This window comes from Haemaphysalis longicornis, unplaced genomic scaffold (genome assembly GCF_048455015.1).
Source record: "Haemaphysalis longicornis isolate Haplotype H1 unplaced genomic scaffold, Haemaphysalis longicornis Haplotype H1 scaffold_7, whole genome shotgun sequence".
Taxonomy (NCBI): domain Eukaryota; kingdom Metazoa; phylum Arthropoda; class Arachnida; order Ixodida; family Ixodidae; genus Haemaphysalis; species Haemaphysalis longicornis.
In genome coordinates, this window is record NW_027526422.1 from 71,939,075 (window position 1) to 71,966,127 (window position 27,053).

A 27,053-nucleotide genomic window follows, 5' to 3' on the forward strand; every position below is an offset into this window, starting at 1 on the left:
GAGCAAATAAAAAAATCACGCCATATCCACGGAATGAATGATGATAAGTGGGGCGAAGCTCGAGAGGGGGAGATCTTCGGTAACCGTAACTCTCCCGTGAAAGTTCGCCCATTACATCATTAAGAAAGACGTAAGACTGTGTGCGTACATTGTACAAATCAACTTTTATTTTCGGAGTCAATGCTCCCAGGCCCAGACCTGGTGAAAGACCCCGCGCCATCGAGGACTACCCCGCACCTCCACCACAATTTGTCACGTAGGATGGGACACAACGGTAAAGAAAGAACTTTTATTTAGGGCGAACTTGTGCCCGGACAAGACGAGAGGAAACGAGCAAAGGTCCTTGCGTCTCGTTCGATCTCCGAGAACGACTGCCTGCGTCCGTGGCGTGATCTCTTGCGTGATCTCCCACTCGCAGTGCACGTGCGCTCGCGCTTCCGTTGGCGAACACAGACAAGCTCGCGCTCCCGGTGCCGAGTTTGCGCTACCGGTTGCAGCCGGTTCTTGCGCGTGCAACGCGGCCCACTTTGCGACATCTCCGAAAGCATGCGGCGGTCACGTACCACGAGACACAAGGGATGGACAGACCCATGGCTTTAGGAGCTTCGCCCCTAAAAGACGTCGAATGCATGCATGCGGGTGTTAAGGCGGAACCGGTAATCGCTCGGCCGATCGAAAACCGCCATGAAAACTTGTTCCAAAAACTAATTTTTAGTTTAAAATCAAGCCATAAGTCCTCTTGTAGGTATGCTGCGGTTTTACCAGATCTGTTGGCGCTTCGCGGAAATGTACTTGCTAAGTTGCGAAGCCTCGATATTTCAAGAAGGCTCAAAGTTCAAACACAACTATTCAAACTTCGCGCGCCTCAAGGTTTGACTGCTGACGGGGAAATAACTTGCACTACGAACAAAAACCTTAGTATTTTAGCAATAAAAACCTAAGTGCGTGTATTATTTAGGTGTAGTTTTATTTCCAGAGGAGAATTATTTTTTTACTCAATGCTCTTGTCACGTTTTGAGCACCCATCGCCAGCGCATCGCGCTTCACTGTTGTCTTCTTTTTTTTGCTTCTTGCTTAAGTAGATCATCCGTGCTTGTTTGTCCGTCCGGAGTGGCTCGCGGAAGTATAGTTTGCCGAATTTGTCGCTGCACGACTCGACGCACGATCAACCAAAAATACCTGGAGCCTAAATATGTGAGTGCCATTCTAAATTGTGCCAACCTTTCCGTACAAACGCACGATCCGCCCGTCGTGCGGGATGCGCTGCTACCTGCTACCTGCTTCCGGACTCATTTTATTGGGAGCAGCATTAATTGGTGGAGCAGATTGTCTTTTCATGGTCACGTTTATGCACGGAGCTCTACGTACGGAGTTGTTTCGGAGCTTATTGTCGCCTACGTCTGCGCTGTCTTCGGGCCCGTCAACGGCAACTCACGAGCACAGTTCGAGCGAGGCTCTCTTGCTACATAACGGTGTTACCTCAGTTGTCTCAATCAGACGTTCGGTGTTGAACTAACGGACGCGCTGCGCAATACTACCCCTGAAACAGGTATACCCGATCCGATCTGCTTTAGAAAAGCGTCGTTTTGCGAACAGCTGCGTCACGATCTTTCAGCGCAGAAAAGCGGGTGCCGTTTTTTTCCCCCTTCTGCCGGCCGAAGTTGCAGTGGCGTACCTAACGTCAGGGAGTTACCGCATTTAATAGGCAGCCAGTGATTCGTTCACTGTTTTTTTTTTTGTTATTATACGCGTTTGATCGAGGTGTTGTTGCGCCACAGTTACTTCATCTTTTGCGGTCTTGTTGCCGTAGCTTTCTCTTCAAAGGTTACGGTCTGATTATCTTGCGCTTGGATTGTGACGCGCTGTAGCACGTCAGAACATTTACAAAGGTGCATTGGGGGGTGCGCCCAGCACGACGAGTACCGGATGTGCGCTCCGGGTTGCAATAATACCCTGAAGATAAACAGATGGCGATCGCCGCGAATAAACCGGAAGAAGGAGAGCAAAAAAAAAAAAAAAAAAAAAAGCAGATGCGCTCGGGAGTACACCTGCGCGCCCATGGCGAGTAAAGAAACTTGCGCACGAATGCGCTCATCAACGCACAGCTTCACGGAACTTGTAGCAGCGCAAGCCGTCGTAAGGTGATTGTCTGCGTTCATAGAGTGAGAAAATATCGTGGTGTATCAAATGCGAGACATCGCTTCATACTCGAACAGCTGCGGTCATTTCCCATCTATTTGCAAAGGTTCTAGACCTCTTTCAAAACTTCTTTTTGTTTGTTTCTCTTAACAGGTATGTTCATTATTTATTGTACAGATAACAATAGGCCTCTTCAATAGCGAGTGTCGCCTAGTCTACGGGCAGAGAGAAGATTTTTCACTGAAAACCTAAGAAATACCCGCAGCATTTGCACTCGCAGGAAAGGTTGCTGGCTCACAGAGGCAAGAATTTTCAGCGCAAAGTTCGAAAACAGCGCAAGGCTTTTTATTCGTTTCACCTCAACCAATGTAATGCTTTCACTAGTAATCCTTAGTTGAACATCGGCTCTGCATCAAGCAAAAATTAAAACGCAAGAAAAAAAAGGAATGAAGGACTAAGCTGAATGAAAGGAGTCAAACTGCGTGGGAAGGAATAAATTCACATCTGATTACAGCAATCGTGTGGTTCAAATTAGGCTGCTGGGATGTTGACCATAACGTAACGTGAAAAATTCAGCATTTTAAATTTGCGATGCTGTATCTAGTGACTGACAATAGCTGTGAAGTCACCCTATCAAATTTTATATCGGGCCATTTTTAAATCGCGGTGCAATTGCCGTCTCAAATTTTACGGTATGAAATTGTCATTAAAAAAAAAAGCTTCATGCTCAGGCGGACCCAACGATGCTATCAAAGAGTTTCAGCATGGCACGCATTGCGAAAGTGTTTAAAGGGTTTTGTTCAGGCATTTAAATTAAAACATATGTAGGCAGTTCTGCTGGCTATGTCAGGTAAATATTCACAGATATCGTAATTTTACACCTGTTGATGAAATCGAAGCTTTGGTGGAAGCCCGTCTGGTCTGGAGGGATCATTGAAAAAATAATTAAACACGGCAACTGCAAGAGACCAAAACTATGTAATGATGTTTCGGCCCCCTGAACAGGAGACATGATTGTATTCTTATTAAGGTTCTCATTCAGGGGGCCAAAATGTCACTACAAGCCGCCGCGGTGGCTCAGTGGCTAAGGCGTTGCGCTGCTGAGCACGAGGTCGCGAGTTCGATTCCCGGCCGCGGCGGCCGCTTTCCTGATGGAGGCGAAAAGCAAAAACGCCCATGTGTACAAGATTTCGGCGCACGTTAAAGATCCCCAGGTGGTCAAAATTACTCCGGAGCCCTCCACTGTGACGCGCCTCATCGCCTGCGTTGCGTCGGCGCGTTAAACCCTACATTGAATCAAAATGTCATTACATAGTTCTTCCGACGGGGCCGGCGTCTTCTATTTTTCTCCACCGACACTTGTTGAGTTTAGTGAGCGATGAAGTCAAGGTATGGAAAGTTTGAAATTTGTAGAAAGGATTTGAAACGAAGTTGAGGGCCTCAGTCACAGTTATGAGCCCACCATTTGTTAGAATCTGTCTTCATTTCTAAATTGAAACCAATATTATTTCGTTCGGTTTCGGGGTTTGCTTAGACTTGCTCTTCAGTAAATTTGTTATGGTTTGCTGGTACAGACTATAAGGTGAACCATGTTCACCTAACCTTAAAGGGCCATGCAGACGTAACAAAAGTTTGGTTCATTCGAAAGATTGCCTCGTTAGAATCATACTGACACCACTTTTAACATAAACTTCATTCAAATAGTTATATAATTGAGAAAAAAAGGGAATGGCCACGTGTCTCACTAGCTCATTTCTATGACGTCATATGCACAGCTGTGCGATTGGCTGAGGCCGACAAAAGCAAATGCAAGTTAGGCAGTGCTTGTAAGCTAGCAGAACGAGCTATTTTCGCTTGAGTGTAATGCATATTCATTTTATAGCACTAAGAATGGTGGGGTAAACAATGGAAGTGCATACTGCTGTTGGTACTGTGCGCACTATGCTTGTTATAGCTGCACAGCAGTGAGGCGCTTTGGGGTTGTCTCACACGACACTGGCTGATTGGCGTAAGCGACATTGTCATACATGACTCTATTTGTCAAACATACCTCATGTTTCACGAAACGACTGCTACCTACCGTTACAAAAAAAAAGCCAGGTACAAATACAGTCAAAAACAAAGCGATGGCGGACATTGGTGCAAAGCAGTATGGTGGCACCATCTAGGAGACTGACAGTAAGCAAGGCTCTGCAGTCTGCTGCAGCGCACTTGAAGTTCGCTTGAAGACCCATCCTTGTGACGTCATGGCAGATGTCATAAAACACGATTTGGCGGTAGAATCAAAATTTTAACTTAAGTTGATTAATTTCTCAGTGAATAAAGCGCCACTTGCTGCCGGGCAAGTGATGGGGGCACTTTAAAACACAAGTTATTTTGAATAAAACAAACTTGTATTTTGTCTGCATTGCCTCGTTATGTGCAAATAGTGTCGCACTTATGAGCGCATTGGTGCTCAAGCAGTACATCTCGCACAACTCATGGTCAGGAACAACGTTTACGGCTAACCTGGAGGTGTCAGCATAACTCGAGCTTGCACCAAGATAGTTTAATTTTTCAATTTATCGGGAATTCTGTTACAAGAGTGCTTTGGTCCCTAACCTCTTAATGAAACAACTTACAAGGTGTTGTTCGACATAGGTGGCCATTCCATTGAATTGATCCACGAGAGTCCGCTTTGCAGCAAAGAAAACTTTGGGTGGAAGTGTTGCGGGGCTAATTTCTCTTTCGAATGACTTGGTTAGAATTGTGAATGTGACTGCAAGGAACGGGCATACGCACTTACACACAGAGCATACCTGATGTGGTACATCTCACTAAGATCCCTTTCTGCGTCTGGAGCAAGTACCTCTGTGCTGTGCCCAGTTGTGATGTGCAGTAACCTGACACTGCTGCTGTTCTTGAGGTCATGCAGGAAAGCCATGCATCGCATTTCTGTGCTTGTCCTTAGATTTACTAGGCTAGATTGAGACCGGCTTCCCACTCCCGATGAACATGAGGTGTCCTGCATTTTTTTGCTGAGCGCAGATGAAGGTTTGCTGCGAGTCTAATCAGCTTGTGTGGTAGTGGGGCTGCGTCTGCATTCATCCGACTTCTCCACCAGACCGCAGCCACGAGTGTTCTTTTTGCCAGTTTGAAACTGCTGAGGGGGGCTGGAAATGGCAGGGTTGGTTTCACGATGCGCATATGCTCAGCTTTGCACTGCGCGCATCTACATATCACCTTCTGTGAAAAAAATTTAAAAATGGCATGTGGTGGTGGTGGTTTAAGTGTCTGTCATGGGAGAAAATTAATGCCACTTCCGAATGCAGCCCAGGGTCTAGGTCTCCGTACGATGCCAAGCCCGAATGGAGCCCAGGGCCTAGGTCTCCGTAGGGGACAGCCACCGCATTGGCATGATCAATCAGTCATAGCTGATCAGGCGCTGATGTGCAGATGAGACGCTATCATATATAATGAACATACGTTGGAAAGTTCGCAGCTCCCTTGTGTGAAACATAATTCACATTGAAATGCATTTTTTCGGGGGCAATCAGTTTCTGGTCTCTTTTGATAGCCTTTTGTCTAAACCAACTTGGTTGCAAATTTGTTGAGCACTGCATTTTTAATCCTCACCTTCCCTTCTGTTCAACATTCTGAAGGCTCTTAGCATGACCTAAGGGAAGGGGAGCAGAGGTAACTGGAGAGACTTTTGTACCAGCCCATGCCAGTTGGTACCAGTGGATTCCCAGCTGGTCGACTGTTGGTCTCAGTTGGAACCGGTTGTTCCTGTGACGGGACCAGCTCGTCCCCAGCTGGGGCCTGCTGATTTCAGTGGCCCATTTCCACCTGGGGTGGACCATGCTGCCATTCTAATGTCGGGTGACGGACCAACAGGTCTGCAGCGACGCTGAGCAGCTGACCGGGCCGAGCGAAGGGTGGCATGGCCAGCCGAGGGCCGCTGGGTGAGGAGGACGGCGGCCGCTGGGGTGGCGCCTGGAACGGTGGCGCCCGTGGAGAGGAGGACGAGGACGCAGGCAGCGACGTCACCATGGACAGCACGGCCACCAGCCTGGTCGGCTGCCGGCCACGCAATGGCTCGCTCAGCTCCGAGGCGCCCTCCGAGGCCGTGCCGGACAAGTACGGCTTCCTGGGCGGATCGCAGTACACCCAGCCCGGACTGTGAGTGTGCGCTGCCACAGTCAATTATGGACGAGTACAAATGAAAGTGGTTGGCTATGATTGAATGTTGCCTAGTTTGCTCAACTATTCATCTGTGCCCAAACTTTAGTGATGCACAGGTACATTCTTTGTCAAAAGTTTCTAGGCCCTGACAAAAGTTAGGAGGCCACAAAAAAGAAAAAAAATCAAAATTGGAGATTACCTTTCAAGTGAGACACTTCTAAGCCAGCAAAAACACCTTTTCTTCTTACATTCACAAAATAGTAGAGTCACTTGCTTGAACCATTACTTTAACTGGTGGCAAGACCTTGAAAATTTTGACAAAGATTGTACACAGTACAGTTGAACCTCGGTGTAATGAATACTGATATAGCGAATTATCGGCTACAGCAATCTAAATGCGAACTTTGGTTGGTCACGCTTTATTTCAATGACACTTATTCTTTTTATAACGAAACTGAAACTGCGAGAGCTGCGCGCGATATCGGCTATAACGAAAAAATAGCTGGTTTGCATGGGGCTTGAAACTCAAAAGCGAGCTTTAAAGGAGCCATGAAGAGAAAATACAACTTCGTTTAATTTGAAAGAACTAGGATTCAGTATCTCACTCACCTCCGTTAGAGCCGCAAAAGATGTCTTTATAACGAAAAAAAAGCAAAAGTATTTAAAAACTTTCAAATTTTGCGCCACAGTGACGTGTTATGAGCAAGAATGACGTCATATGGGCCAACAATAAAACAATTTTCAGTGCGTTAACTGCACGTTAGCATTCAAGTGATGCGGTCAAATGGAACTAGAGGCCCCATTACAGGCGTCCAGTCATGTGTCGTCGCGACAGGTCAGTTAGGCGGCCGCCAATCGCACAAACAAGGTTCTGTGACGTCATAGAAAAGTTGCGGCAAATTGGCTAGTGGGTCGCGACTGCTTCACACGTTTTCTTTAATATCTCCGCTATTTGTTCGAAGATTGCGATGATATTGGTATCATTGTTATCGGGACTAAGCAGTCTTTCTAATAAACCTAACTTGTATTTTGTCTTCATGGCTCCTTTAAAAAGTAAAAAGAAGGAAATTCGAAGGTAACAGTTTGTAAACTACAGTCGAAAAGGACCTTTCATGCGTAGACTTTGTGGAAAACTTCACCCTGCTGGGCTGTGAAAAGCCACCAGACAAAGATCACATCCTTCTTCAAATAAGTAAGAACGCGGGCCTGTTTTTTTGACAAATGAGCTTCGTTCTGTTGTAACTTCGCGTTGTCATGTTCCAGTCCATTTAGTTTAAAATGCCACAAAGAGACAGATAAGGATTACCTTGTTCATAGCGTGTTTGAAGCATAGAATTATGCATTTTAGTATCTAGGATTTTTGCGTGAGCCAATTTTCTAATTTGTTGGAGCCGATTGTTACCGCTACCGTTACAACGAATATCGGATATAACGAACAAATTTACTGCCCCAATACCCTTCTTCGTTATAACAAGTTCGGACTGTACTGTGTCGTTAAACATTTTGGGAACGTGGAGGTTTGAAAAGGCTGTTGTACTTTATGATACAGAGTGGCTTAAATGGTACGTGCTTACAGCTTTTACTGCACTGCTTTTCTCGCACTTTACACCTGGTGGTTTCGGCCGCTGCAGTTAATTAAAAAAAGGAAAGTAGCACTGATTCACCTTATCCGTGCATGACCATTAGGAAGCCTTTTCACACGGAGTGCTGTTGATGCAACAGACCTTTCACTTTTTTGCATACAATATAGTGGTTCGAGGCGCACAGTAGCACTACACGTTAGGGCTGTAGTGTTGTATAATTGGCTTTTTGCAGCGTCAAAGGTTAAAAACGGAATGCATGCAAGCATTTTCAATTGCAGAGGATGTTGGCGGTACTACCTGTGCACAGCACAGGGTTCACACATGCAAAGTCGTCATTGAAATCTTCTCCCATGGCCATTCATTGCATTCAATGTATCTGCAGTGATACGGGGGATCTAATCAGTCCATTGTGAGCACCTATTGTGCTTTCGGTGCTGCTGAGTTTCAGAACCTTTGTTTAATGAAGAAATTGGTTTACGTGAATCAAAAAAGAAAGAATTGTACACTGCCTTTGAAAGATTGATTGTCTGGATTGGCCATGCATCATTAAGTAGAGGTTGATAAACATACCGTAAAGTTCAGAAAGAATGCCCACCCAAAGTACAGAGATATCAACTGAAAAATAGGGGGTGAGGGAACTTTCGGGTCAGGTGTGAAAAAAATACAAAAAAATGGCAGCACCACCTACCGAAACAGCAGAGATATCAAGAAAAATACGAAATGGGCGAACTTTGGGTCAAAGGTGGATAGGACAAATTAATGACCCCATCGACACATGACTAGATGGTTCGCGTTTATTTTGTTGACTCATCAGCGCTAAAGTTGTCTAATTTGGGGGGTGGGCTAGTTTGGGGTATTTTTGTAAATTGAATATTTTACTCATTAAGGGAGTGGGCGTTAGTTCAGGGGAGGGTGTTCTCTCAGAACTTTACGGTAGTTACAGATACAGAATGCTTTGTTTAACCCTCATAAGTATGCATAACGGATTAGGCTATTATACATGCATGCCCTTCGTTCTACACTTCTCGCAGTTGAGTGATTGTGCCACTCAGGATGCAAACTAAGTTTGCCAACATGCCAAAAGCATGACGCACTTAGCAATTAGAAGCAGCAAAACAAACGTTCGTGCCTTAATGAGGCAAACACATGGGGATATAAATGGTTACACTACACACGACGTATTTGGGGAATGAGGGCAAAAAAAACATTTTGAGGGCCATTCAGGAGCAAATTTTCTACTTCTCTTGTCTTGTTAGCATCAAGCAATGCCGTTGTTGATGTTGTCAGCGTCAGCAGGAGTTTTGACAGCAGAGCTGTTTCTTTTTTTTTTTTTTTTATGAAACAACAACTAAAAAATCCTGAGTGCACGTGTGTGTGTCTGATGAAGAGCATGTGGCATCAGCCAGCTTGACCTTCGTGAACACTCTGCCCAATGTTCGTGGCATGATCTCTCGCGTGCTGTTCTCCCCAGTTCACTCGTGGGCTTAGTGGGGAGCAGAGACGCCGGTTGCCACAGGTGTCGTGAAGCCGGTTGCCACAGGTTCTAGGGCGTTCTACCGTGGTCCACATCGGGGGAGATGTCAAAGCCTGTGGGCGAAATGATCCAGGCCTGCCAGTCAAGGAGAACTGTCAGTGGCAAGTTCGCAAATAAATGCGAACTGCAACAGCTGGGTCTCCGACGAAGGGAGGGGGGCCACTTGCTCTGCTGTTTCTCCAGCCTTGCACCACTGATGCCAGCGGCGCCAATTTTGTTTTTTAGAGCACACCCAATCAACCTTGCTCCCATAGCATGGTGAGCAGTACAGTCACTTCACTTTGAAAGGGTCCACTGATGAAATGTGTGTGTACTAAAGCGCTCTGCGTTTTCTTTGGGTGCGAAGGATTTTCTTGGCTGAAAAGAGGCCTTCAGGACCTCTTTAGCTCTCCGACCAATATATTGTGTCAGTAAAGACAACACCAGCTGAAATTATGCTTACAGGGATAATGCACGCTTGGGCAAGCTGCTAAGGAAAGTCCCGAGATTCCCTCTTTCGTAGAGTTTTCACTCTTAATACCTCAACAGGAGTAACCTAGTGTCATGTCGGAAGAAAGATGCTTTCTAATTTGGTTCATAGCAAAATGCAGTTGTTGCAGCTGAGAATGTTTACCTGGGTGTTTTCTTTTTTTTTTAATTAATCCCAGCAACACTCCATGATTGATAGGCCACTCTTATTTCTTTTTATGGCTTACCTGAAGTTTGCAGGACAGCTGTAGAGCACCAATTGTTTGGGCCTGGTACAAATAGGACGCGAAAACAGGTTAGCACAGGTCAGCACACAGTACGTTACATAGTGTGCCCCCCAAAAATGTAGGCAATATTTATGGTGCAATGGCTCCCTTTTTACAGTGTAATTACTCCTTTAAAATGAGCTGTCATTGTTCAGGTAATTATTTCTGATAAATAACCTTTCATTGCTCAGTTTGTTGACCACGGATGAAATGAACAATGCTTCAAAGTTAATGAAACTGTCCCGTGTATGCGCGACATTGATGGTGCTATTTATTGTTGTTTGTGTGCATGTTTCGTGAACACGTGGATAACAAGACAGTCATTTGACCCAGCAGTTTGCTTATCAGCGTGTTTTTGTCGGTGAGCGTTGCGTGTCACCTAAGCGTTTGGTCCGTTGCCCGCAGGAATCGTCGTGTACCACTGCAGGTCCAGTGGAAGCGGGAGCTTAAGTGGAGAGACATGCTGGAGAACTGGGAACGATACATGACGAAACACTTCAAGAAGGTGGGGGCTTGCACAGGTCTTCCTTAGCCCGTGCAAACGCCTTTTTGTATGCCTGTGTGCGTCATTTGTGTGTATTGAAGCCAGGCAGTGATAGAATTTTTTGCACTGTTCACCCCTTCTTTTCCTTTTTTTTTTTGGTAGCAACAGTTGAATGTTGTAAAGCTGCACATAAGACACTTTAAACATTTTTCACAGGTCTCGTAATTTATGGCTAGTGACGCAAGTGTGCACTAAAACAGTAGCTCAGGAGCTTGAAGTGGCACACGTGTTAGCACTCAGTCTTTGCTTACTGGTAATATTTTTTTTTATGTAGTGTGAGGCTTATCAGTAATAGTGGGGTAATTGCATCTAGGGAACTGGAAGCACAAGTTGTTAAAACTGATTTGAGCAGTTTTATCTATCCTGATATGTCGGGGGTAGTTGGTTTTTCCAGATTACTGTATATTGCTAGCCCAATTCGTGCTTATTGGAGCAAGCTGAATGTTGCAAAAATGTAGGCTGAAACTGAGCATGGGGCAAAGTTCACGATAAAAGGGGAAAGGCTTGGTTAGTGACGCAGTGCTTTACCCTTCCAAGCCTCGCATGCATGCTGATGGGTAAGAAACCAGTGCTCGTACGTTTTTTCCTGAAGGAGCACTGTACTTCACAGTGGGTAGGTTGCGGCCTTGCAAGAGTTGACGTTCCCGAAATGTTGTGTTTGTACAGTTTGGGAAAGTTGACGGGAATCTGCAGGATTAGCGATGTGCCCGCAGGTGCGAGATCGGTGTCGGAAAGGCATCCCGTCATCGATGCGCGCAAGCGCCTGGCAGAACCTATGCGGGGGGCGGTTCCTGATGGAGAGCTACCCGGGGAAGTTTGCGGTGAGTAAATTACATGTGGCCAGCAAAAGAAATCTGTTGTTGCACTACAGTGGCTAGAATAGGAAAGTGTGATGACCGTGCCCTCTCCCGCGTGACGCTTTTGGAAGGAAATTCCAGGTGGCGCTGTCACACGCTTACATGTTTGTTGCGACGGCTACGGAATATGGAGTATGAATGTATTCGCGCGCAGCACCACATCGAGAAAGCCTCTTTTGAGAGCTTTTCAACGTGCTCGCGCAAATTGAGATGCAATGAACGTCGTTTTTTTAACAACTACTACAATCGAAGTTTACAACCGACTGGACGCGCTTTGACAGCCGAATATAGCCGGCTGTCTCGGACACTTATGAAATGCAAATCAGATAATTGTGGACTGGTAACTGGTAAATACGCATTTTATTTTCGACGTGCTCGTTACAGACAGACAGACAAAAACTGCTCACTTTTGATGAATTTCTCATGATTCGTTTAAAATTGCAATGTCTCGAAGCCATCAACTTTCTTTGCTCAATGGGCCTTGCCTTTCGCTGCTAGTTCTCTTTTTGGTTGTGTGAACAAATTCAAGCATTTTTTCTCGAATTGTCTTCGGAAAAGTGTTTTCGACCTTCGATTTTGCTGTTACGTGAGGCAATTGAGCTTTAAGTACTTCTTCCTTTCACGGCAAGGCATGCCTTCTCCTTTTTCAATGCCTTCGTGTAAATAAAGTGCAGTTAGAGGACCAAAAGGAATTTGATGACCATGGACGGGGAGAGTGGCAGACTTCGTTAGTATGTCAGTTGCTTCGTAAATGCTTCCAATGTCTGGAAGGGTACGCGGAAGGGCTTTGGCTTTATCCTGCGCAATGCAACACACGCTGTAAGCCACTGTGAAGGGCGAAACACTCCACCAGCGTGTGGTTTCCCCCATGTTTCCGAAGGTCAAGTTCTTCACAGAAAAGGAGCATGGGGTTCTTCAAACTCTGCACTCACAGAGGAGTCACCATCCTTAGCGTTTTTATTGCTGGGTGGGGCCGCGGGTGCGCTTCTCGCTTGACACTTCCTGCTCGGGGAAGTTGTTTCGGCTGGTACTTCGGAAGATTGGGAAATTGCGTGGGCACAGCTTCTGGGGGCAACCGAGGCCTGCCCCTGTAGATTGAGACAGCTTCTCCGTTCACGGTATGTTCAATGTGCCGGGAGGTTTACCTTACGTCGAAGCGTAGCTCGCATGCAGTGGTGTTTTCCTTGAGCCGCTTCTCGGTACGTGGTATTGCTCGTCGCCACTGCGCCAATATAGACGCGCGTTCTTCGGAACGCCAAACAACGACAGTTTCTTTTTGCAGGACTTGTACACCGTAGAGCGGCCCGGCACAAAATTGTGGCTCTGCTTTGGCGGCAGTTAAACCTGCTACGGCACAGGAAACAAGCGGTGCTTCTCTCTGCTCAAAGCAGCAATCGCATTGCAGACGATCCGCGCGCGCCTCACCAGGCGACGTGTAAATGATCGCGCGCGCCCCCTCGCGGATACCTATCGGCGGCTTCAAAGCGCCTCATAGGCGCTGCATGCCGCTAATCACACTTTCCTATTCTAGCCACTGTAGTTGCACAGTGGGGCTCTTGGATTTAGTCTCTGACCCACCATGGATAGTCTGAGGGAAGTCCGACGATTCCCCATGCCATAGAATGAAAGATAAATGCCGGATTGCTTCCCTGGGAGTCTGCAGTGAGCCCAAAACTGATAATTGACGAACTCTGGTGCGGCCTTTTGATGGAATTAGATCTTGTTACCTGTGTGCAGTATGGAGACAAAATTGTAAACGTACAGTCGCTGGCATTTCTTTTCTGGGTTGCGACTTGGGCAGGCTCTTCTTCATTCTACTTTCTTTCCAAGCATTTTAACAAATTGTTACCTTTACCTGAAAAAGCTGCCAAATTACCTTCCCTACGCTTTCCTTAGTGTTCTAAGCTGCTGGGTTTCTTTTCTGGTGTTTCACTCAGTGGGCCCCAAAATCGGTATGTATGTATGCAAAACACCACTTCGCTCAGTTTGAAAAAATTTGTCTTTGGTAACTCACTAAGCTCCATTCCAATGGCAAAAGACATCTTTTTACAGAAAAAAAACCAAAAACTTTCAAATTTAACGCTGTAGAGGTGTATTATTGGCAGGAGTAACGTTGTATGGAAAAGCACTAAAAGCACAGTTATAAGTGTGCTAACTGCACATTAGCAATCAAATGATATGCTCACAAGGAACTGGAGGCCCTACTTCAATTGCCCAGTCTCGTTTCTTTCTGGTGGCTTGGGTTGGTGGCCGCAAATTGCTCCATTATTTTTGCAAAGTTGTTATTGGGCAAAAGTGAGTCTCTTTTTAATGAACCAAACATGTATTTTGTTTTCGTGGCCCCTTGAACATCCTGTGCCCAAGTTTCCCAGCGATCCTTAGGCCATTCGAGTGTGCTTGTTCCTAAACAACAGCGTGGTGCCGCCTCTCTGCACAGGAGCTGGACAAGCACCCCGGGGATCCCCGGTGGGTGGACGACATCCGGAAGGACCTGCACCGGCAGTTCCCGCAGCACGAAATGTTCGTCAAGGACCATGGCCACGGGTGAGTGGGGCAAGACAGAGCCGATTGCAGCTTTGTTGGCTCTGTATATATGACAGTGGCAACGTCAAGCTGTGTCTTGGTCCCAATGAAGCGAGCCAGTTCTCGCCGTGCTCTCTCCCTCTCCCTCTCCACCTCGCAGGCAGGAGGACCTGTTCCGCATCCTGAAGGCCTACTCGGTGCTGAACCCCGCGGTGGGCTACTGCCAGGGCCAGGCGCCCATCGCGGCCGTCCTGCTCATGCACATGCCGGCCGAGCACGCCTTCTGGTGCCTCACCGCCCTCTGTGACAAGTACCTGCGCGGGTACTACAGCCCTGGACTGGTGAGGCACTCTTAACGGGGGCTCTTAATGGGGGCAGCCAGCAAGTTGGCTTCAGACAACAGCCTCACCTGCTTCCCAGAGCCGTTTTAGCGTTGATTCGGAGTCAAAAGGTGCCTTGATTGCTGAGAAATCGCTAATCAAATGCTGATCAAATGTGACGCCAACAGAGCATCTGCAGTTGCGGTTTGTGTCTTGATAAACCGGAGACAAGTGAGGCAGCGGTGATGTATAGTGGTATAGAAGCAGCCGTATACAACACTTCCACATCAGCTTCAGTCACATCAGTCGTGATTTTCTAAACACCCACATCCTTTGCAGGTCTGGACCACTAAGCAAAATGTTCCTTCATGGGACTTGTGATCAGTATTGACGTTTTGTTGGAAAATAAGCATCCATGTATGCTTTAATAAAGGAACACTCCAAATATGACTTATGTATTAATGCTGTGCCTCAGATCTGTGTAATATCTTGTTTTTGCTCAACAATGTTGACAAGTGTGAACACTGCCACCAGATCTAGATGCTTAGATAGGGCTTTGGGTGTATAAACGTCGCATTCAACAACTGCCTTAACTTTGGCCGGGTAACTGAATCGAGGGACAGACAGGGAGACAGACCGGCCAAAATTTTAGGTTGAAGTAGCCCAATGAAGACTTCCTTTAAAATTGTCGTTTAAAAACATATTGTCCTTTTGAGGCCCCGCAAATGTTGTCATCAAACCAACTGCTCGTGTAGCTTACACTCTTCCTTGAAAAGTGGTGCTGCTGTCCCAGTATAGACAAGTAGTGCCATCCACTGGCAGCCAGGGAAGACATTGCCCACGTTAAATGATTTAAGCGTTTCTGATGTAAGTTGTGCAGTAGAAATAGAGGTGGCAGCACCTGTCTTCACATTTTCGCTATTTCCTACCTTATTTTTTCAAAATAAGGTATGCATAAGAGTGGTATATTCGGTGAGCTAATTTATCGATCTAGAGCAGCTTGTTTGTTCACTTCATGTCCCTTTAATGGGGGCAACCAGGGCCTGTTTTGTCATTCCGATGTCATTGTGAAGGAAGAAAGGGCGGGGGAAAACGTAACTGCATCTTGAGCGGTGTCAGGAACATGGCATTCCAGAGTAAGTCAAGCAACCATTTATTGTGAGAAGCCAGGCACATAAGAAGTCCATTCACATCTCTTTTTAAATCTCAACCACTAAAATTTTGCATGCTCTGCATGCCTTGTGAGAAAGTGGGTGATTTTGATGGTCAATTTTTTACACACTGGATCGGATTTCTGTTCGAGCTAGCAGTACAGTGTTCGTACAGGTCCTTGAAAACCTTAAATTTAGAAGTGTCATTTTCAAGTCCTTGAGAAAGTCCTGGAATTTTTTAGCAGTCCCTGAAAACCCTTGATTTTCACGGCGATAATCTGTGGCTCTGTGATTTTACGGGAGTTTGAGGTGCTTGTCATAGATTGTGAGTGCTAACCAATGTAACAAAACATTGCAGCAATCAAGTTTTAGTGTATTGCGTAAAATTGCAACAAATTTAGCAGATTTTCAGTAGTAGGCAGCAACATTGGGAGCAGGACCTTCTCAATCCAATCCATGCCGTGACACAATTCAATCCGACGGATACAATCCGTCGTAGCCTGTGGGCGCTTGCTCAGTGCATGTTTGGTGGCATCATATGCTCCTTTCGCGTTTGCTGTTGCGCTGCAAATGCTGGACGTGCTCATAGTTGTAGTTCGCCGTGCCTGGTACCTCTCAGCAGTTGTGTATGACCCAATGAACGTGACTCGCGTGAAATGTGAAGCATTCGGGAATATGTTTCGTCATACATTTCGTCAGTGGGAGAGTTGGTGCTAAAAGGCCATGACAAGGTGCTAAAAGGCGGTGATTACTTGCGTGGAAGCAAACAGATACTCAAAAAATTTGAAATAAAAAAATAGCAGCTTGCAGGAGCAAGGCAGCAACAGTTGCTGTGTTAATACTTTCAGCTGATACTGTTGCCAACAAAGCTGGAGACGTAGGCAGCATTACCTACGTCTGGAATCAAACAAGCTGAGAAAAGCAGCAAAAAACAAGAAAAACATTTAACCACCACCCAAGAAATAAGAAATCGTTAGCTTTTATCTAAATTGCACTAATGTTGTGAGGTATTGAGCAATAAACAACTTTTGCATTGTGATGAAAAAGTTGCAGATATTTCCAGATAAAACATAACATGAGGTCCTTGAAAATCTATCTTCTAGACCTTGAAAGTCCTTGACAACCCTTAAAATTTTGCTTTAAAATCCGTCAGTATTAGTTTACTGTGTAATGGGAAGTAAAATTGGGCCGAAAGAAACCATCCGGCAGCCAGTGCGACAAAATCCAAGAAAAGGCAAAGGAACAAAAGGACTCTCGAGTTTCACTTCGGTTGCCTACATTCCTATAAACACTGCTTGGTTCTTGTTTGTGGCACACCGGAATGCATAGTCAGCTGCTCATAGTGTCGGAAGCAAGCTTCTCTTTTTCACTAGCGCACGTGCAAATGCCCGACTGCGTCGTAGTCACTTGCGTGGCAGTGGCTCAGTGTTGTTGTTTTTGGGGCATTACAGGACGCTGTGCAGCTGGATGGAGAAATCCTTTTTGCACTACTCAAGAGGGTTTCCCCTTCAGCATACCGTCACCTGGTGAGTCTGTCGAGCTGTTTACTGACTGCTTAAAAGAGCTGCACTGGGTCCAGATTTTGAGGTTTTGCTGTTTTGCTTTCCTCTCTCTTCTATCCCTTCTTTCTTTTGCCTTTCTCTTCCTGTGGTTAGGCCTGATTTTGTATCATTTCACCTGCCATGAATTTTGTTAGTGCGCGTTTGTGTCTTTTTGTGGTGTTATGTTTAACATTGTGTAGCCTCGCATCAGAGGTTGGGCGTGAGGACTATATGGAACTCTGTGGAGTACCTACTCTCCAAGTGGCCTCAATTTAGTGCCTCCCCAACTCTGTCTTGAATGCAGAAAAAGCAGCGGGTGGACCCGATCATGTACATGACGGAGTGGTTCATGTGTGCCTACAGTCGCACGCTACCCTGGTCAACGGTGCTCCGGGTCTGGGATGTGTTTTTCTGTGAAGGCAAGTCTCCATTTTTGTGGGGGGAGGAGGGGAAGTGTAGCTGGTATACGCAATGAGACCACCAGCATTGTGCACTGAGGTTAGGGTGGAGCGTCAAGGGTATGCTATCATGAATGATACCGTACACACTGGTCTGGCAGCCTGGAATTCTAGATTCATATTTGATGGGCATCAATTGTATGGCTGTATGGCAAGCACTGGCGTGAATTGCCAGTGCCGATCAGGGCTGGCCCAGCACTGCGAACCACAAGTGAGGCAGTAAATGAGGACCCCAGTTTGTGTAGCTGAAATGGCACTGTGCAAGCGCGTTTTGTCCCTACTTGGCCGTCACAATGATATGCCCAAGTTGTTGCGAGGCTAAGTTTCGTGCCGTGCCACTTTGAGAGGGTACTAGTTTTGTTGTCGTCCAGTGGTGCAGTCTTGGGTACCTTGATGATGCGAGACCATGCGGAGTAGTGTGGCCTTAGTTGCAAACAAGTTGAGCTCACTTGGGCATGTCACCTTGCTGCGTGGCATATATGTGAACTTCTGGCTGACGTCGTCGCTGAATTTTTCGCAACAGATGCTGAGCACCCCCCACCTTACAGGGAAAAATTTGTGGCTACACGATTTTAAATGTGTCGTGGCTTGATAAATGTGACGGTGTCTCAGGCCTTGAGCCAAATTTGTGATCCCCCTTGCTGCTTGTCCCTCTTGCCTCTTCTTACACCCCAGGGGTAAAGGTGCTGTTCCGGGTGGCCCTGGTGCTACTCCGGGGCGTCCTAGGTGGCGGGGACGTGGGCAAGCGCTACCCGGCCATGTTTGAGACCTTGGAAGCCCTGCGGTCTCTGCCCGAGCCGCTTGTCCAAGAGGACTACCTCGTCACCCAGGTACGTGGGCCACCATTCCTGGGGGAGCCCCTTTTAATGCACGAGCCAGCCCATTTGGTGAATATTGGCATCTGTAACAGCAAAACTGCTCCTAGATCAAGTGTCTTTGGAGTGTTCTGTGGTGAAGTGTTCCATAACGAACAGGTAGGCAGAGAAATCCACCACTGTCGTAAACCCTCCCATATACAGCAGCAGGAGCAAGCAGCAGTGCAATGTGTAGGACACAGATTGAAGCCAACCTAAAGCGTAAGGCGAAAGTGGGTTGCGAAGCAAATCCTTTCGAATGAAACGAACATAAAGCCCTTCAGAAGTGGTACAGAAGCTTGTCTCAGGTGTTCAGCTGGACGTTCAGCATCCATCAGAAGTGCTTTGGTGTTCTTCGATTTTTTTCACCTAGTTTTGCTCATTTATTAAGTCAGTCAGGCACTAGATGAGAAGCAGTGTGCAAATGGGATCAGATCAAGGAATCAAGGACTCGCCACAGCAGAGCTGCTCCAAACACAATTTCCGGAGTACCAGACTATCTTCGGGCACTGTCTGCGCACTGTTTCTTGCTGGTCTTGTGTACCTCAAAAAAAATCTGGCAATTTTATCCTTCACAGGAACTCGCCAAGCAGTAACATTGGAACGAGTTGTAGAGATCAGAGGCATAAAAACAGGGCGTGTGGTAATCGGAGGCTTGCCTAGCGAGAAGTTGTGTGGTGGCGTATCACAAACTCGTAGAGCAGGTTGTTCTGGAGTTCCATAATCCTCCAGCTATCCTGGCGTGGCAAAAACACCCAAGCAGTTGTGCCATTGCAGCGACCCAGAGCAGTTAACAGATCAAGTGGGGACACGCCACAATTGTGCGCACTTTACTCTCACAGAGAGAGTTGTGCTATGCTATACAGGGTGTCTCCGCTATAATGCACCAAGATTTTAAAAAAGATCAATGGCATTACTCGAAGAAAAGCTAGTGCATAATGTTGCCAGTACAGCGGCCAGTAATTTTTTGTTAACGAGATTTAATCAATTAAGTATAATGAATTACCTAACTCGAGAAATACTGCCCTAATCATTAAAGTCTCAACGAGGCACTTGTAGGTACACACCAGAGGCATCTAACTGCGGTATTTTCAGTGGCGAATTAATTGCATACTCATTTATTCTCGCTGATAAAGAAACCCCGTGAAATAGGAAAAATACCACGTGACGGCGCTCCCGCCGGCACCATAAAGCAGCGCCCTCGAATGAGCTGCCTCTGAGTTAGCCAAAATGAAATTAAAAAAAAGAAATTGTGGCAGAGTTTTGCATAATCTGCTACACGCCCCCCGCAAAACTTGCTGTTGCTGCTTCTTCCATGCATGCTATTATCAGGTGAAACACTGTTTCTTTGGGCGTGTGGCAGGCAAAGTATTTGCTTTCAATCAGCTTATTTGAGGGCGCTGCTTTATGATGCGAGTGGGAGCGCCGTCACATGGTTTTTTCCATATTTCACGGAGTTTCTTTATCGGTGAGAATGAATGAGCACACAATTAATTTGTCGCTGAAAATACCATAGTTAGATGCCTCTCGTGGGTGCCTACAAGTGCCTCATTGACACTAATTGATTAGGACAGTATTTCTCGAGTTAGATAATTAATTACACTTGACTGAATAAATCTCACTAGCACAAAAATTACTAGCCGCTACTCCCCTGTACTGGAAACATTATGCGCCAGCTTTCCTTCGAGCAACGTCATCGATCTTTTTAAAATCTTGGTGCATGATAGCTGGGGCACCCTGCATATGCTACTTTCCCACTTTCCCCTTCCCTGCAAACCACTGTACCAGCCCTATGCTTATTCATAGCGGCACCTCAAGTGCAGCAATATGTAATAAATGTCTTTTCAGTCTCTCACTTACTCTCTTACTCACTATCTGTGCTGTGGGTTATCGAGAGCACACAGCTAATTGTGATCAAAGATTGGCCAGTGTCCATTGCAAGCCACTCACAAAGTTGCAGGGGAGGAGGAGGAGGAGGAATAAACTTTATTTATGCGAGCCTTAGGTGCTGCTGTCTGGGCACCCGCTTGGTGGGGGGTTTCCTCTAGTCCGGGATACCCTGGCCTGCACTGGCTACCCGGGCCCTAAAAAAAAAAGAAAATGAATGCCACTGTCAGGTTCTGGTATGGTTTGTAGCCGGAACACATTGCTGCAGAGGCAAAATACCCTGTGTGTCACGCCGCACAAGTACAAGTGCTTACGTCCGCATTGAAGATTGTGCAACGGATGCCTCCTCACTGGCCTTGCAGTTGGTCCAGCTGGACATCACCAGCCACGACATGGTGAAGGAGCACCAGCGCCAGATAGCGAAGAGGAGGCTCGCCCAGCTCTCCAAGGTGAAGACCTAGAGGAGGCTGGCCGCATCACCGCTACATCCTCCCCTCCCGCACACAGCAGAGCCCACTCTCATAAATCTTCCACGTGTGAGCAGGTAAAAGGGGAAGGGAAGTGTGATCATCACGGTTGCACCACCTGAGCACGGCATTGTTGAAGAAACAGGTGTTTTGGACAAACTGTTAGTGTCGCTGCGGCACTTGAAGATTGGGGTTGTGGTTTTAACTTACTTTAGCTGTAGGCTTCGCTGAGGTATGTCCTTCAGCGTGGCAAAAACGCAGACTGCACTCAGCTGGCAGGCTAGTTTTCGCCCCATGTGCTTCATAATTTACCGTGTCTGCTAGTTCACTGTAGCCTCTTCTAGATGGCAGGCAATGTTGTGTGCTGTTCATGACTTCTATCAAAAGTTGTTGGTTCATTCTTTTGAAACATCTGCTAAGGCGCGACTTTGATACTCCGCCCAACTTTGTGGGTGTGGGTACTCGGTAGTTGAGGCGTATGCATTTGTGAGCAAGTTGTGCGGAGAAGCCAGCCAGTCTAGTCACAGCGAATTTAGAAAGGCACACAGTATTCAGTTTTGACAATCTTTTTAAGCGCGGCGAAAGTGCAATGCAAAGCGTCGATGCTTGCGGAGGTGCTCGTGTACATGTTGTCATCCACCCCTTCCCAGGTTCTGTTACCGGCGCTTGTTCAGTAGTGCACAGCGCAGAGCATTTCGCGGTGCTCGTTACAAAAGTTCACCACGTGTGAGCCGTGCTTCAGTTGTTTACGAAAGATGTGGTGCTTTCTCGTGCATGCTTCTAGCAGCCTGACTTATAGGTTGGCTTGCGCGATTGCAGTACGATCCTGGCTTTCATGTTAGTCTCACCATTCCCTAAGATGTCAGCAGGTTATGGCCGGGGAATTGCTCTGAGGGACCAACAGTTACCACCTGTGCAAAGAAGGGCACAGAAATATTGGAGCTTGGGTTGCCAAAGTGGCTGTTGTAGTGTGTAAATGTTACCGGTAACACTTCTAACCGGTAACAGCCGTCAACTCTTGCGACGCCAATCTACGGAGCTGTTTTGCTGCCGTTTTTATCTACGTGATCTTGACAACGTCGGTTACTCACCTGCCCAGGTTCCCTGTGCCTGAAAAGAGTAGCAGCATGTCGGAGAGTTTTAGTTTAGGAAACTGTAACTGACAGCCAGGAAATGTGACCAATGATGTGAAGTGGACCAAGTACGTATTTCCCCAAGCATTATAAGTTTATGTCTGGCTGTGGCGGAGGCAAGCAGGTGAGCTAGTCTTGTATCACTTGTGCGGGAAGGGGAAACAGTTTGCTTTCGAGGTACAGGTAGGAGAAAGGTGTTGAAAGGGTGAGGTACCAGCTGTACCAGCTCTTAATGAATTGCGTGTTTACCGGCACCTTCCGATCTTGACTATTTGTTGCTCTGACTTTGTAGCCGGAACACGTGGCAGCTGCGAATGAACCAAACAGTTAGCAGAATGTACGACGTCTGAGGTGCCTACTAGAGCCACCTGTGAATGCGTTCTAGCACTATACAAATGCGCTTGGATTGGCTTGGCAAGTGTCGAGGCTACGGTACGACGTGGTTTGTAGCCTACTGTTAACGGCTACGAGAACGATGGATGCAGTTGTACAAATGAGAAAGCAGCTGGCGTGCTCTTGCCTTCTTTCCCTTCAACGAGTGTACAGTAGTGATTTGAAGCTTGCGTGAAACTGCTCCGCTGTATACGTCTCTTCCAACAATTCTGCCGTAGCTTGTCACCCTTCAGCTGCTTTCTCTGTGATGTTGAGCAAGCTTATTTCAGCATTCCTTTCATCTTTTCTTGAAAGAAAGCACACTCTAGGCTTGCTTGTACAGTCGTCACTTTCTTCGTTTGCAGCAATCATGTTAGGTGTATTTGCACCTATATGTGTGTGTAAGGAGACCTTGATTTATGCTCCGCATTATTGAAAACTAAGTAACTGAATCGTGGCTAATAAAGGTTATGCCACTGGTGAAGTATTTAAGATCGATATTGATGACTGCAACCGACACTCAATCAGTTCTTGCCTGACACTGAAATAAGTGCCAGCTATTTCGTTTGACATTTGCTTTATGATGCATATGATGCTCGCAAATTGTTGTGTCCTGTGCTTTTGGGCGCGTTGCTTTCGAACAAATGTTACTTTCAGCATTGAAAATCTCGGTTTATAAATTATTACATGTATGTATTCTTTTACATTGTGTAATGTAGCTTACGATGTTTGTGTAATGCTGCGGGCTGTTTTTTTGAGTGCACAGCACCAAAGCCCTTTGGTGTTCTGGTCTTTGTCTTCAGCACGGCAATCTTTTTTTCTCTTCCATCGTTTATGCTGTGTTCTATACGGTTTTGTTTCCTTTTATATTTTGTGTTCGGTTGTATTCACGTCTTACCTTTTTAAGAATGTGCACAGTCATTATGCCTGTTTTTTTTTTTTTTTTTGTTCTTGTTGTGTCACATGTGTGTAAAAGAAAGGAATCATATGTTGTGGGTGTTTCAATGTTCCTCTGGGCTTATGGATTATTGTTGAGACCAGCAGAAGAATGTTCAGTATTGAAGCTGTTTGAAGTGGTGAGCTTTAATGCCTTGTGAATTCTACTAACTGTATAAAATTTCAAATTACTTTTTGGAAAGCATTGCCACGATCATTAGATTTACGGATGAAAAAAAATTGGCAAAAAAAAGGTCTTTGAAAAGATTAACAGTTTCGTTTCTCGCATGTCTTAAAGAGCTATTTGCAGTGACCTGCTAACGTGAAATGTTCAGTCATAATTTGTGCAATTCTTCCTCTTTTCTTCTTTTTTATTTGTGTTTTTCTCCTGGGTTAATCGTTCAACCAAACTTTTTTAATCCCTGAGTCATAAATTTCGTGAAATTCGTATTTCTTCAGCACTCGGAAGTGCAAAGAATGAGAAATACAGTGGACTGCTCAGAAGCTTGAGACCACTATTGAAACCTTGTTGATAAGAGCTAGCGTGACCTTGTTGGCAAGGGAAAAAAAAAAAAAAAAAGGCCCAGTTTTTCATCAAGCGATTCCTTCCTTTGAGGGCAGGACCACTCATTTTATGCCTAGTCCTTCCAAGGCAGAAGCACCACCTATTTAATTCAGCACTTCTCCGCAGGCTTAAAAGGAACCAGCAATCATTTAGCCAAGTATTTTTTTTGTGTGTAGGCTTTTTCGTTGTTTATACATTCCAGTTTTTTTTTTTTGTTGTTGTTGTTGTTGTTGCGCTATGCTTCTCTCCTCTCTCTCCACTTACAAAACAATCACATTCGCGATAATTCGCATGGTGCCTGGAGCTGTCGTCGTAGGTGTGCATTGAATGCCGCTAATAGTTGTAGTTAAGTCGTTCCGCTTATGTTCATATTTTTCTTTTTAACGTGACCTCCTTAGTGTATTCTCCCTCTTTGAGCCTAGTTCTGCTAAGTAGCTTGTAGGTTGGTGGCACAATCAGTTTTGCGTGCAGTGACTGCTTGTAATTTTAACAGTGCATGCTTGTGCATCGAGAGTTGGAGTGGCAACAGTTGACAAGTGCAGATTGTAGAATGCAGGAACTGCATAAACGGGGCACTGTCTTAGCCGGATTTCACCGTTGTTTCATCTGCGAGTTGTAAAAACAAGTTTACGACATCTTTTGGCCTTCATTGCTCTTGACAATGGAAAATTTCTCTCGTTTTCGTGGAAAGAATGGTGATACATTTACTCGCATGACCATTAATGGAAGTGCTGGTCATTTATCTCTGCCCTCCACATTTTGCAAGACAAAAAAAGTAAATATAGTTTCCTGGCCCTGCTGTTCGGAAATAGCTATGATGTTGCCAGGATGAAGCTCTTAACATCTATAACCCAATATGTTAAATTTTCTTTTTTTTTTTTTAAACAGCATGTACTTTGTCCAGCCAAATGCCCATTAGACTAACTATTAATTAACCTCCGTGCAGGAATTGGTGTGTGCCTAGTCACCGGGGCAGTTAAAGCCTGCTTCCTTGTGCAAATACTATCAGTTTTCATCACCAACTGTTGTGTAATGTTACATACAGTTCATAAACTGGTCTGCCTGGGGATACGCCCAAAGCTGAAATATGAAAACACCTAAACCTTTCAACTTTGTAGCGTATTGAGCTGTAACTTGCAAATCTGGAAAAAATTGCCAAATTACGCCAGTAAAGATGAGGAAATCGTTCGTTTGTAGCAGCAAAATTCGTGTGGGTTAGTAATAGTCGTAATGTTGTGCTGACGGTAGCAAAGGCGTTAAATATTTTGCATTAACGATCGCACACACAAAAAAAACACACTAAACAGCACCGTAACTGCAGCATATCACAGCAGTTGACAAGCAAAAGAGAACGAAAACCCTGCAAAGAGAGGCCTAATTCTTGCTCTAGCTCCTCGAGTATAATAATGCCTGAATGTTGTGTACGTTGGACAAAGACCCACATATCGAGTCATTTTTCGGGCAATGTTTGCGCCCGTGCGAAGGCTGTGCACATCGTCCCACAGAGTATTACGATGATATCGGAGTCACCTGGACAGTCTGCTTGCGATGGTACAACTTGTTGCACCCTGTACAGAGTCTACAGCACTGAGTATTTTTGTATGTAGATGCCTCTGTGTACCATTATCCATGTGCCTCCTGTTCTGTTTGCTATGCCGGCAGTAAAACACTCTTTTTTTGTCTTTTCGTTTGTCTGTTCGTCTCTCTCCGGAACATGGGAAAAGGTGCACGTTTTGGCAACAGGGCAACAAGTCGTCAAAAATTTACCTTTTTTTTGGTGAACTTGCCAACCTCACCAAACTTCAAACCAATTCGCTCTACCTTGTGCATATTGTAGAGCGCAGAAGAAGGAAGTTTTTCATGCCTTGCAACTCCCAAGATGTTAATTAAGGCCTTGTAATAGTAGCACAAGTTATAGCCATTGATGTGCACACGACCAAAAAGCCAGTACATGCAGCGTTAAGGGGGCCATGCAGACAAAACACACGTTTGGTTCAGTTGAAAGATTGCCTCATTAGAATCATACTGACACGACTCTTAACGCTCAAATAAGCTATATAATTAGGAAAAAAGGGAAAGGTCATGCGGCCCACTAGCTCATTTCCCGAAACAGAACCTATGATGCCATATGCCCAGCTGCGCGATTGGCCGAGCTTAACTAGCCGAAGAAGCTATTTGCGCTTAAATGTAATGCATATTCATTTTACAGCAGTAAGAATGATGGGGTAAACAATGAAAGTTATGAAAATACACATCAACATAGAAGTACCGATGCACATTGCTGTTGGTACTGGGCGCACTATGCTTGTTTTAGCTGCACTGCACTCCGCCGCTTTGGAATTGTATTGCACGACACTGGCTGATTGGCATAAGCGACACTGTCTTACGTGACCCTTTTTGTCAAGCATACCACATGTTTCACGAAGCTATTATTTTCTACCGTGACAAAAACAAGCCAGGTGCAAATACGGTCAAAAACAAAGCAACGGCAGACAAGGTTCGTGGATGAGCACGGTAGCACTATCTGGGAGGACTGACGGTAAGCAAGGCTGTAGAGCCTAACGACGCACTGGAATTTCGTTTGAGTACCCACCCGTGTGACTTCATGGCAGACGTCACGAAAACACGCGATTTGGCGCGAGAATCAAAGTTTTAACCTAAACTGGTTAATTCCTCTGCGAATACATTGTTTTCTGCCGGACAAGCGCTAGGGGCACTATAAACACGAAGTCTTTTGAATAACCCAAACTTGTATTTTGTCTTCATGGCCCCTTTAAAAGTAAATGCGTACGTGAATATGCGGTTCGACATGTCTCCAAAACTGCCTGCTTTTTCAGTGGAGGCCGGTAAGAATGATGCAAGAGTGAGGCCTCGGTAAGAATTCAGTCGAGGCCGGTGCCATTCATAATGGCATTGTCCTCGTGTAATGTCTCTGCAATATCACTGTCCCAATGTTGACGCCCTGCAGTGCATGCACCCCCTCATGCAGAACCTGATGTGAGAGGAATCGTGGTTTGAATGGTAGCGGAGAACCTTGCAGCAGTGTCGCGTGCAAGAAACTTGTCGAGCCGGCTTATAACGAAGACATCGGGAAACTGAAATCAGTTCGTTATATCCGCTTTTTGCTATACCTCTGGGCACAAAATCTATGTATACAAATTGGTAACTGGAAACAAAGATTTGTTCTTTATAGCCACTGTTTCATTAAAACCGAGTTTACTATAAGTGGGCTATACTGTATTACTGGAACATTATGACCGCAAGTACAATGGACTGTGTATTCGCTAGAAA

At 45.8% G+C, this 27,053-nt stretch overlaps 1 protein-coding gene across 1 annotated transcript; it reads left to right on the top strand.

Moving 5' to 3' along the window:
• The first annotated feature begins 1,057 nt into the window (after positions 1–1,057).
• LOC144145925 (TBC1 domain family member 10B-like) lies at positions 1,058–25,448 on the top strand. The gene is made up of 10 exons (XM_077677777.1): positions 1,058–1,194; positions 6,016–6,300; positions 10,560–10,659; positions 11,412–11,519; positions 13,993–14,099; positions 14,239–14,419; positions 17,001–17,075; positions 17,395–17,509; positions 18,224–18,378; positions 20,652–25,448. The coding sequence occupies exons 2-10, from the start codon at positions 6,062–6,064 to the stop codon at positions 20,748–20,750; spliced, it is 1,179 nt and encodes a 392-aa protein (XP_077533903.1). The 5' UTR covers positions 1,058–1,194; positions 6,016–6,061; the 3' UTR covers positions 20,751–25,448.
• The last annotated feature ends 1,605 nt before the right edge of the window (positions 25,449–27,053 follow it).

Excerpts from the sequence above, each read along its gene's own strand:
- LOC144145925 (XM_077677777.1), top strand. The coding sequence starts at position 6,062 with ATGGCCAGCCGAGGGCCGCTGGGTGAGGAGGACGGCGGCCGCTGGGGT. Across the intron at positions 14,420-17,000 it reads GGTACTACAGCCCTGGACTG|GACGCTGTGCAGCTGGATGG; the intron begins GTGAGGCACTCT and ends GGGGCATTACAG. Across the intron at positions 17,076-17,394 it reads CTTCAGCATACCGTCACCTG|AAAAAGCAGCGGGTGGACCC; the intron begins GTGAGTCTGTCG and ends TCTTGAATGCAG.